The 12,500-nt window shown below is 40.8% G+C and overlaps 1 protein-coding gene across 2 annotated transcripts in view; it reads right to left on the bottom strand.

Moving 5' to 3' along the window:
- Positions 1-8,379, bottom strand: part of LOC138976458 (uncharacterized) — a 39,033-nt gene extending 30,654 nt beyond the window's left edge. Inside the window, exon 1 of one of the 2 annotated variants that reach the window (XM_070349308.1) lies at positions 8,222-8,379. In XM_070349308.1, coding sequence (XP_070205409.1) covers positions 8,222-8,303 — 82 coding nt within the window. In that variant the 5' untranslated portion in view covers positions 8,304-8,379. The remainder of the gene's footprint in view (positions 1-8,221) is intronic. The other variant, XM_070349309.1, reaches the window with a different exon arrangement.
- Between the last annotated feature and the right edge of the window lie 4,121 nt (positions 8,380-12,500).

The raw sequence follows: 12,500 nt of genomic DNA on the forward strand, positions 1-12,500 counted from the left end.
CCCGGAATGCTTAAAATATGTTTGCTAGACTGAGGTGCAGGGGCGGATCAGTTGCTTTGTGAGGGGGGGGGGGGGTGCACTTTGAATCGAAAGTGAATGTGATGGCGCCCGAATTTGCTAGGGGGGTCCGGGGGCATGCCCCCCCGGAAAATGTTGTTGCCCAAAGAAGCAAAATGGTGCCATCTGGTGCCATTTGAACCTAGAAATGGTCATAGAATCAGCATAGAAAAATCTTTTTTTTTTCTTCTTATTTTTTTTTCGGGGGGGGGGGCACGTGCCCCCTGTGCCCCCCCCCCCCTCGTCCGCCCCTGAGGTGTATGTTCCTTTTAAGTGTATCAATACCTGTACAAAGTGTGCAATTGAAATAATTATTTTACAAGTTATTCAGATGGGCAATGGTGTCTACGGACCAACGGGCGGACCAACGGACAGACGGACGGAGGGACAAAGAGCCGTATAGTGGTTCAACAATGTCCGAGAATATCAATAATCAGTTTAAAATCGGCCGTGTTAAACTACCTATATTTTAACAACAGCAAAATATCACTATTGAACATTGAATTCACACCTCAAGTGCCACGTCAGTGACGCTACATATTAACCGCTAGTCAAAAGGATACATTTGATATTTGCAATTTCTTTTATATATCAGAAAGTATGATATGTCTTGACTATGATCTAACAAAATCACATCATTTAGTTGGCTAATCTCATAGAATTTTAGAATTTCGCTTAGTCAGTGAAACGCAGGTGAGCATTTTTGCCACGTCAGTGACGTTTTTCAAAACTCAAGTTAAGTACCCTTAGCTTTTTTTACCTCAACATTTTTAACCTTGGGTAGGAAGGTTGTCATGTTTGGGAAAATCTCTGCACAAATTTGAGTTAATAAAATCATCATGACTATTATTTTTAAGGCGAATAATGTCTTATTTTATCTGCGAATGCCACGTCAGTGACGCTGGAATTGCCCATTTCGCCTTACGCGACTTGTTTATTATTCGTTGTGTCCTGCCAGGGGTGTGCTAACACCATTGTTTGAGTTTCGGTGCTGTGCTGGACGGGCGCAGTGGCGTGGTGGTAAGACTCTCAAGTTTTGGACATGAAACGCAATGCAAATATTTACAGTTCTTTTTTTCTGTTCGAGAATTATTTTACAATTGTATTTTCAGGATATGTACAAACACATTTTCTTGTGGGGGCTGTATGCGCCCCGATAAAAACACGAACAGAACCGCAAAATACTAAAATACATAAACAAAATCAATAAAGAAAAATGTAGTAAAAACAAAGCCATATGCCACAGCCGCCGGCTACTCCAACCAAATCCGCACAGGGCGAAAGGGAAGTAGGCTAAGACCGAGGCAACTGTGGACTTCGTACAGTTTGAGGCTCGGTTCCAGTCCAAGCAAAACAGCACAGCACCTTCTTCTTCTGCGTTCATGGGCTTAAACTCCCACGTTCACTCGTGTTTTTTGCACGAGTGGATTTTTACCTGTATGACCGTTTTTACCCCGCCATTTAGGCAGCCATACGCCGTTTTTCGGAGGAAGCATGCAGGGTATTTTCGTGTTTCTACAACCCACCGAACTCTGACATGGATTACAGGATCTTTTCCGTGCGCACTTGGTCTTGTGCTTGCGTGTACACACGAAGGGGGATAAGGCACTAGCAGGTCTGCACATAAGTTGACATGGGAGATCGGAAAAAATGTCCACCCTTAAAGGACCAGACCACGCTGTTTTAGCGTCAAAAACGCTTCGAATCGTGTTCCTGCGCGACCGAACACTTCCCGATGTTTGCAGTTAGTTAGAAAACCACTTTCTTACCGTCTTCAACAATGTTTGGTTTACTTCGGAATCTTCTAAGGCCGTAATCCGACGAATTTTGTGACCGAAGCGACGGATTTCTTCTCCAAAACGACCCGCCATTGTGCCGCGTGATCTTCGCGAGACTGGCTTATGAATAAATTATCCGTGACGTCACACCGTGTGGAGATGGTTGTTTACCAACATGACAACAAGCGTAACTGCAGACGAAATTGAACCGTACATGTTCGAACTACCGGTTTCTCTCCTCGAATCAAGCATGAAAGATGAGGGTGGAGGCCACTTCCAGCAGTAGTGAAACAGTGACGATGAAAATTGCGACACTGTTTGTCTCAGCGATCAAAGGTAAACACGCCCGCTCTCTGTGCTGAACTTATCGTCTGCTTTCGAGTCTGTGCTATTTTTTCACTCTCGCCTTGTCAACGCACTCGCGAATAAGTGGGATATTGTTTAAGTGTTCATGCATTGCATTCACGAGTAAAAGAACAACAGCTCATCGCAGTTTTAACTGTTCTTGATTATTTCAGAGACTGGTGTCAGAGTGGCCACTGTACCTGTTGTATTGTGTGGGAGGGGCAGATTTGAGAGAGAGAGGAAGCTAGCCTGAGGTACATTGTAGAATGAAAACTTGCAGGGGAGCAAGAATGCATCACCAGCCACGAAGGTGTACATACAACTTTTTTTGAGGTGCCTATATTTGTTTGATTGTTAAATGTATGTATTTGTTGTTGTTTTTAAAGGCTATCAAGAAAACTGTTGTCATTTAAATTTGTAACACTCAGTCACATATAGTTTCACACACACACACACAAGATTAACTCACTTGCATGCCCACAGAAGAAGTTTGCTCTTCACATTGTTCTGTTGTTGTTTTTATAATGTAATCATTGTAACATCAACACTCAGTAATAACCAATATTACAACACAATCACTTTTTCATCAGAACTCACTCACATACTACATGACTTTGTATTAAACCCTGGTTTATGGACACTTGCATATTTGTGACAGTCCATCACAAAATCAGTCTTAAGTCGAAATTTGGATGATTTGAGTTAGTTATTATTTTGAAATTGTTAGTCTTTCCTGGATGTTTAGAAAAAAAAATTAAAGCTCTAGGTCAATAAATAACGATATTACGGCCATGTTTATGAAAGAAGTTGACCGGCGGCCATTTTGAGAAATCGGGCTTGAAAGTTTTGGAAGGCACCAGCTTCACATTTTCCTTAGCAACGGGGGTTGAAAATTAACCTCACCCTTCCAAATGTTGCACAAGTGTACTTTGATCTTTCATGCATCATTTAAATGCAAAACGAAGGGTTAAAAGAACAATTATCACCATTTTTGAAGGCTTTGTTTACATCATACATGTGGAGGAAAACGGTCAAATACAGGTCATACACATCAGCAAACATTTTCACTGTCATTATCAGGAATAAAGAGGTTACATGCATCTCACCTACGTTTTTGTCCATTAGTTTGACAAACACTTGAGCAAAATCAACTTACTTGTATCAATCACTTTGTTGGCATCGAATAGGAATACGTACAGATCAGAATGTAGATCCCAAACACAGGAACTCCTCCACTGTGACAGTCTGTTCACCACAAAAGCTCTTGCACATCAATGTTGACACCACCTCCAACCTCACCTTTATACATGTCACATGTCTTGCACTGAGAGCTGTAGAGCTACAATTTCCTCCGGATCAAACTGGGTGATACATCCACGACGAGTATTTCTGGGTGCAGCGTCGGGAACTTTAATCTGTTTGCAGCCAGTTCCATTGGCTTTGCAGCAACGAAGGCGAGTTCTCTCGAGCACATCACAGCCCTGTTGCAATTAACGAACTGCAGCATGCACCTCCATCACATCACCTCTACAACTCGCCTCAACTACGTGTGTTCTTGCAGTTGATGCAGTGCCATTAGAAACGCCAACGGTGTTTTTGACACTGAAAAGCGGACGGTCTGTCTCCTCTTCGTCCGCATATTCAGCAAGCGTCACATATTTCGGCATGAGAATCGGAGTCACTGAATCCAGCAACGTCTTCGGCAAAGAAATCCAACAACAAATCTTGGAGTTCGTGGTTATTTTCAAGCGAATCGCAGTTGAGAAGCGCTGTCAATCGGCGTACGTCAGTCATTGTTTTGGTTTCGTTCAGCGAACGGAAATCACTGTGTTACTTCCCCCTGGACTGATTTGACCAATGAGGAGGCCGTTGCTAGTCCTTTTTGGAAGGCAGACAAAGCTGATTGGTTCAATCTTAAAATTTGTTTACGTGCCGGTTTCCTTATTTGGAGGAAGTGGACGGGTATTTTGAACCACTGCGCAGCAGGGCGCGAAAGCTGATGCAATAAGCTTTCCGACGGTACCAAACTTGTTGGGGCCCTGTCAGGGATACACTAAGCAAATTATCGGTCAAAGTGAGGCATTTTGATGTCATGCTGGACTTTTTTGATGAATGTATTGCATTTAAATCCAATAATTTAACTATTTAGCGATTGATTTTGGCATATTTGTTTGGTTGTCATGTAATTTGAGGTCTACAGAACACGTTTCTGCAAAAAAGTGAATTTCACCCAGATAGACCCTCAGTGCCTTTTCCTCGAACTAGCTCGCTTTCGTCTGCTGCGACTTAAGACTGGTTTCGTGGTGGACCGTCACATTTGTACTTTGCATGGGAAAGCAGCCTGTAGCAGTCAAAGTCTGGGCACTGTTGCATTGTAGTCTTGCTGTGTATGCAGAGCTTTGTTGTAGCTGCCATAGGCCAATGTTGCCATAGGCCAGTGTTAGGATCACCACCCCCTCAAACAGCTCGTTCAGTTAACTGATGCCTGTTTTAGACAGAAAAAAAAGTTACCACAATCAGCAGAACTTTCACCGGAGAAAGGGCATCATTCTTTCATACTTTCTTTCTCATAGCTTTTTTTTGGTTTTTATAATCTCTTCATTACACTAAATAACATCCATCTTAAGACCTATTTTGAGCCTTAATTTAAGTTGACTAGTAATGATATTAATCATAATGTATTTATTTTTATAATGTACAAACTAGAGTATGTATGTGGATATGTGTGTGATGGTGCTGGTATGGATATGTGTGGTTTGGGTTATGTGTGTACTGATGTGTACATTTTATGTGTTTTGTATGTTTTACGAGTGCGATTTTATGTGATGTTATTCTGTACACCAGCCAAAACAAAATGTCTGGTATATTAGATAATAAACGCACCTTTAAATTTATTAGCGACTACACCCCGTCACCCTCCAGTCCCCCTCCCCCCCATTACACCCTACACTTTTAACATTGTATAAAAAATCATGCCCCAATATAGGTCCCTAGTTACCTGGGAGGACGTTAAGCTCCATAATCAACATCAACAACGTATTGAATTGAATTGAAAAGCTGGGGTTAGGAGGTCTAACTTCTTGAATTAAAGTTTTTTTTTTTCTCAGGTGCATGTAGTTTTTTATTTGCTTGAAATCATGGTGTATTCTGGTTGTAAGAGAAGAGTCAATTTCCTTGTAAGCCTGCAAAATTAAAATTTGTCATTTTTGAAGTAGCCTACATTTTTGTAAGAGTCCAAAATAGTCCAGGATAAGGAGGAAAAACATAGGGTGGGTCAGGAAATCTGAAACATTGCATAGTTTTGTTTTGCCTATGTAGACACAAAAAGTACTTAGAGCACTTTTCCCCCCCCAAGAGAGCATAGCTTAGTTTTAATTATTTTAATGCCACTGTTAGCAAGAGGAGTACTACAGACAGCAATCAAACAGTGGGTTTTTTCTGTAGACATTGTTATTTCTGTTTAGGTGTTTCAGTAGTTTTCTATGCGGATAAATCATGCTGCATGATCACTAGAAACAATCCAGCTCTGTAGCATGCAAGTTTTTTAAAGGTTTTTTTTCCCCATGTTACTCTGAGAGAAAAAAACAACCCACAGAGATAAAGTTGAACTGGCAGTTTGACTGAAGCAGTGGTAATAACACAGAGTGCTCTTCCTACAATCAATTTTTTTATGTGGATGATGATGTCCACACATGTACTTGGTTGTATTATTTTGCTAGACTATTTGTTTCTGTTAGATATATCTGCTCACATGATTGTTGTTCATAATTTGACATTACATTTACTGCTGATCAAAATGTATTGTTGGAATAGGTCTGCTTAATATTCTGACTGCAGTTTTGTAATAAAATCAAATAACACAGATGTTTTAAGTATCAAAGTGCTTTTCACACACACACACACACACACACACACACACACACACACACACACACACACACACACACACACACACACACACACACACACACTCACACACTATGAGTATGACTGCAAACATGAATTTGTACTTGTATTAATTATAATTACTGTATTACAGAACCTGATCTGAAAAAAAGGACAACAGCAAATTATTCATGCAAGCTTGCTGTATTAACGATTTCTTTATCTATTTAATACAACACTGAATTAGATAACAACTATAACAACGTGTGTGTGTTTGTGTGAATGTCTATGTGTATATGGACGGACACTGATTAAACCTGAGACTCATCGATTACCCAGGTGAGTGTAAAAGAGGGAGAGAGAGAGGGAACTTTAAGGTGGGTGCATGGGGACGGACATGTAGTAACAGATATATATGTTTTAATCTGTAATCTTAACACATGTGCTTAAAATTAGGAACAGATGCCATTCCACTACAAATACTGTCAGTCTGACAAAAACGCCCAGTGACACTGAACCCCTATCCCTTACAGAACACATTCAGTATACATGTACTCACTTCCTTTCGTCTGCGTTTAGTGAAAGCAGATCGTTCTGATGACATTGGTATCCGGTTTCTGACCTCCTGTGAGTGGTCAACAATTGTCGGAACTGGAACTGCGTTAGGCAACAGCTGTTTTGTGTGTGCCAGGTTTTCTTGCCGGCTTAACTGCGTTCGCATTGGAAGAAAGTGTCGCGAAACACACAACATCGTGTTGGCCGTTTCCAGTTAATCAGTCTTGCTGCAGAAGTTGTAAGCCCATCGGAAAAAGGTGACAACTGATGCCTGAACCTTTTTTCTATACTTCATAGCTATCAGCAGCCGTGCGCATTCCTTCGGCGTGCTGTTGATGCTCGATTTAGGCAAACGCCCACTTGAGCGTAAGCTGTAACTTTCGGTTTCCAAACACTAAGTGACGTCACAGCCGGTTCTCGTCTACTGGCGGCCATTTCGAAGTCTCGTTTAGCAGACGAATTTGGCGGAACGTTTTTAATTAAATCACAATGATTAAGCTACGAATCGGTGAATTTCTTTACATTTTTGGAATCTTTAGGTGCATTTCTCTAACCTTCAGTCATCGGTTAGTGGTTCTAATAACCTTTAAAACAGCGTGGTCTGGTCCTTTAACCCACCAGGCGGCAGCGGTCGGGATTCGAACCCACGACCTCTCCACACAATGAAGGCTGGAAAACCTTTTAAAGCTTAAAAAAGCTTATTTAAACAACACAATAAAAAGTCCAAAACCAAGCCAGAATGTCGCATCTTTTTAAATCCAAATTTTCGGCCCGCAGGCCTTCTTCAAGGTGCACAGACCAAGCGTCTATAGTTCCACAACAATGGAACATCCGATCGTACGTCACATACAGACGTAAAGTTAACGTTACATTCTTCAAAAATATGATTAGTATTTAGTCTCTACCAGCCTGCATGCCTTTTTGAATGTATCATAAATCACGGGTCTATGGTTACAATTAAAACACATGTATCAATAGAATATAGTATGTCACATGAAGACATATAGGTTACACACTCCGAGTTCTGAATATCGTGCATATTTTCCCTACGGTCGATTTTCAGGTATTACCGAGCCTCTGGCGAAGTAACAGTATCACCAACTTTGAAAATGGCAACACATATTTCTCTGTTATATATAATGTTCAAGCATTGCTAAAGAATCACAATGCATCTTGAAATGTCTTATTGATTGCTTAACATGTTAATTATGTAAATATGTCATTTGTACTATAGTTAAACTTATCTTTTATTTTTTCTTGTTTGTTACCCCTCAATGGGCGAGGGCCGGATGAAAAAAAAGCATGTATACATTGCTTATTCTGTCACCTTCGTAAAATAAATTTCAATTCAATTCAGTTCAATTCAATTCTATCAGGAATGAATGTATCAGGTCAAGGCAGGGACTAGAATCTGAACAATGACCAAAGCATATCCTCAAGAAAAAAGTCGCCCTAGAAAGTCAATAGGTGACTCTAAACTTGAGGGCAGCATTCAAATCACTCCTCTGATATATATATATTAAAATCATTAACCTGTCAACCCAGCGAACAAGTTTGTCTTGTAAAAACGGACGGACCTGCATACATAGTTTTCATTTTACCTTGTGCAGCAACCACAGAGATAAGAACGGCAACAGCAAACGGAACGGTAACTGCATATTTGTTCATGTTGAGGACGATCATCTCTTAGCATGGAACATGAATAAGCACAGGTCTAGAGCTCCTTTTATATACGTCTCGTTGAAAAACCTGTTTATATAAAATAGACTGTTGCGAACGCTTCGTCACACAACTGAACAAATATTGTTACATGAAAGGCATAGACGACGTGTACAGTATACATGGGTCTAGTCAACCGTGACGCCAGCATTTGATTTTCTTTTTGGGGGTACAATATTTGTTTTGCTAAGTTTGGAACATGATGAACACGATTATAATAGGCTTTGCTTGGTCATTACTGCACGGATGGCACATGTCCAGAATGTGCTATCTTTAAAAGCGCATACATCTCTCAGGTAGAGCAACACAGACAGAAAGAGAGACAGAGACAGAAAGACCACTCTGACAAAGAGACAGGCAGGCAGACTCAGAGACAGAGAGAGGCCCATATGAATAAACCGAGAGAATCGGATAGACAGAGACAGGCAGAGATTCGACATGACTAAATGGCACATTTCCAGAATGTTCTATCTTTAGAAGCTCACACATCTCCCAGGTATACTGACCAACAAAGAAAGAAAGAGAGACAGAGACAGAAAGACCACTCTGACAAACAGACAGGCAGGCAGGCTCAGAGACAGAGACAGGCCCAGATAGAGAAACCGAGAGAATCGGATACACAGAGACAGGCAGAGATTCGACATGACTGGATGGCATATTTCAAGATCGTGCTATCTTTAAAAACTCATAAATGAGTATCTCAATATGGCGAGGTTTTGATAACAAATATATCAACTAATCGCATGCTCTAGTTTTTATTCAAACATGTCCACATGAGTGAACGTGGGAGTTTTAGCCCGTGAACAAAGAAGAAGAATCCGGTTGTTTGGTGGTTATCATTCTGTTGCTAGGTGATTATCGAGAATAAAGACCCCTTCAAGTTTACAGATGGAAAAACAAGTCGCGTAAGGCGAAATAACATTTAGTCAAGCTGTCGAACTCACAGAATGAAACTGAACGCACTACTTTTTTCACCAAGACCGCATACTCGTAGTTTCGTCAGTCCACCGCTCGCAGCAAAGGCAGTGAAATCGACAAGCCAGATTAGTGCGCGGTAGTGGTCACGCTGAGCAGGATAACACGCTTTTCTGTATCTCTATTCTTTTTAGCTTAGTGAGTTTGTTTTTAATCTAAACATATCATATCTATATGTTTTTGGAATCTATATGTTTTTCGGAAAATTAATTTTAATCATAATTTTTATAATTTTAATTTTCAGAGCTTGTTTGTAATCCAAATATAACATATGTATATGCTTTTGGAATAGAAAATGACGAAGAATAAAATGAAATCGTTTTTCGATCGTTTAATAAAATAATAATTTTAATTACAAGTTTCGGATTTTTAATGACAAAACTCATTCATTAGTTTTTAAGCCACCAAGCTAAACTGCAATACCAAAGTCCGGCCTTTTTTGAAGATTGCTTTGCCAAAATGTCAATCAATTTGATTGAAAAATGAGGGTGTGACAATGCCGCCTCAACTTTTACAAAAAGCCGGATATGACGTCATCAAATGTATTTATCGAAAAAAAGAAAAAAAGTCCGGGGATATAATTCCCAGAAATTCTCATGTCAAATGTCATAAAGATCGGTCCAGTAGTTTAGTCTGAATCGTTCTACACACACACACACACACACACACACACACACACACACACACACGCGCGCGCGCGCGCACGCACGCACGCACGCACGCACACACACACACACACACACACACACACGCGCGCGCGCGCACGCACGCACGCACGCACGCACACACACACACACACACACACACATAGACAGAGCTCCACACAAACACCACGACCCTCGATTCCCCCTCTATGTAAAAAGCAGAGGGATTCAGATTCAGATTCAGATTCAAAACTGTATTGCAAAGGGATGAAGGTTTTAGGCGATTCCTAATTTTCCAACCCGTCCCTGACATTATACCTTACATTATGTTTATATAACACGTTTTAAAAAGCATCAGGGAGTATACCCTGTATCGCATTTTTTCCAAGTCCGAAAAAAGTATGCGGGTGTCAAACAGAGTTCAGCACTGTAGTTTATATCGTTGATGTAAGGAGGATGTGAAAGTCTGTGAATGGACACAACCTCACCGCGTCATTCAACAACAACAAAAGAAGAAGAAGAAGAAGAAAAAGAGATTATATAAGCCTGCTGAACAAACTCACACGTATTTGCTCCCCCCAACCAAACAAAAAAATGATTTTTTTTAAATGTTTGTTAAAAAAACAACATCGAAAATTGTTAGGGTAAATGCACATGCGTCTGTTGAAAATAGAACCATCGAGTTCATAAACTCTTAAACTAATACAGTTTTCAAAAGCAGCGTCGTAAATTGTACTTCTCTACATTTTGATAAAGGATATAACGTCCTAATGCATTCAATTTGGGCATTGACCCTTAGCAAGGAGTGTTGATGCCGTGTTAAAAGTGGACACTTGTATGATACGCTCAGCAACTCATTTGGAGAATGAAAGCGTGTCAACATCATGCATTGCGTGCTTTTTGTGTGCGTCTAAAACATTACGTCCTTTGACATGCATTTGTTCAGGTATACACAATAATTGAAACACACACACACACACACACACACACACACACACACACACACACACACACAAACACACACACACACACACACATACATACACACACACACACACACACACACACACACACACACACACACACACACACACACACACACACACCACGACCCTCATCTCGATTCCCCCACACACAAACAAACAACCTAGGCCTGTTATAAAATAATTGTATGGTTGCAGTATTGTGCAGATCGGAGTGTGATTGAACACGTAGGGACAACAATAATAATTGTATGGTTGCAGTATTGTGCAGATCGGAGTGTGATTAAACACGTAGGGACAACAATAATAATTGTATGGTTGCAGTATTGTGCAGATCGGAGTGTGATTGAACACGTAGGGACAACAATAATAATTGTATGGTTGCAGTATTGTGCAGATCGGAGTGTGATTGAACACGTAGGGACAACAATGGGAGAAATCAATCGGACATAATTATGTTGTGCTACAAATATTTGACAACGATCTGACATGCCAGGATTCAGATAAACGAGGGTTGGGTAGTGAAATGGGGTTTCAGCCCGATCAGTTACAACCACAAGACCTACTTTGGAATCGGTATCAAATCCTGGTTCACGCGTGTTGTAATGATGTGTTTCTATTTGAATTATTGTTACGTGTCGTCGTCGTCGTCGTCGTCGTCGTCGTCGTCGTCCTCGTCGTCGTCCTCGTCGTCCTCGTCGTCCTCGTCGTCCTCATCCTCGTCGTCGTCCTCGTCGTCGTCGTCCTAGTCCTCCTCCTCTTTCTCCTTCTTCTTCTTCTTTTGCTTGTTCTTGTTCTTCTTGTTCTTGTTTTTCTTCTTCTTCTTCTTCTTCTTCTTCTTCTTCTTCTTCTTCTTCTTCTTCTTCTTCTTCTTCTTCTTCTTCTTCTTCTTTTTGTGTGGTTGCTCTCATGCCTTGTTCTTTTTTTTCTTTTTTTTCTTTTTATTTTAACATGGAAACACGTATCCCTGGGGAGTTAATCGAATTCTGCATAATTATCACTACCGCATCGCTTATGGATTGTGCTTACAGCAGAGTCCTGGAAACTAACTAAGCAACATAATATTAACCTCGGAACCACGTATTGGAATCCAACTTTAAAGGCACGTTATTTTTGTGTTCGACTCACAATCTCAGATCCATGTAGGCTTTTAGACGATATAAATTAAACCATCCCTCCGCTTGGACACGTAGCAATACAACAATACACAATACAATACACAATACACAATACACAATACATCCTGCTTGCTCTCAAGGCACAGTGGGTAATTCGTGAGGAATGAATGTCCTGAATACAGCCACCAGTGGGTAATTCGTGAGGAATGAATGTCCTGAATACAGCCACCAGTGGGTAATTCGTGAGGAATGAATGTCCTGAATACAGCCACCAGTGGGTAATTCGTGAGGAATGAATGTCCTGAATACAGCCACCAGTGGGTAATTCGTGAGGAATGAATGTCCTGAATACAGCCACCAGTGGGTAATTCGTGAGGAATGAATGTCCTGAACACAGCCACCAGTGGGTAATTCGTGAGGAATGAATGTCCTGAACACAGC

This window comes from Littorina saxatilis, linkage group LG9 (assembly GCF_037325665.1).
Source record: "Littorina saxatilis isolate snail1 linkage group LG9, US_GU_Lsax_2.0, whole genome shotgun sequence".
NCBI classification, from domain to species: domain Eukaryota; kingdom Metazoa; phylum Mollusca; class Gastropoda; order Littorinimorpha; family Littorinidae; genus Littorina; species Littorina saxatilis.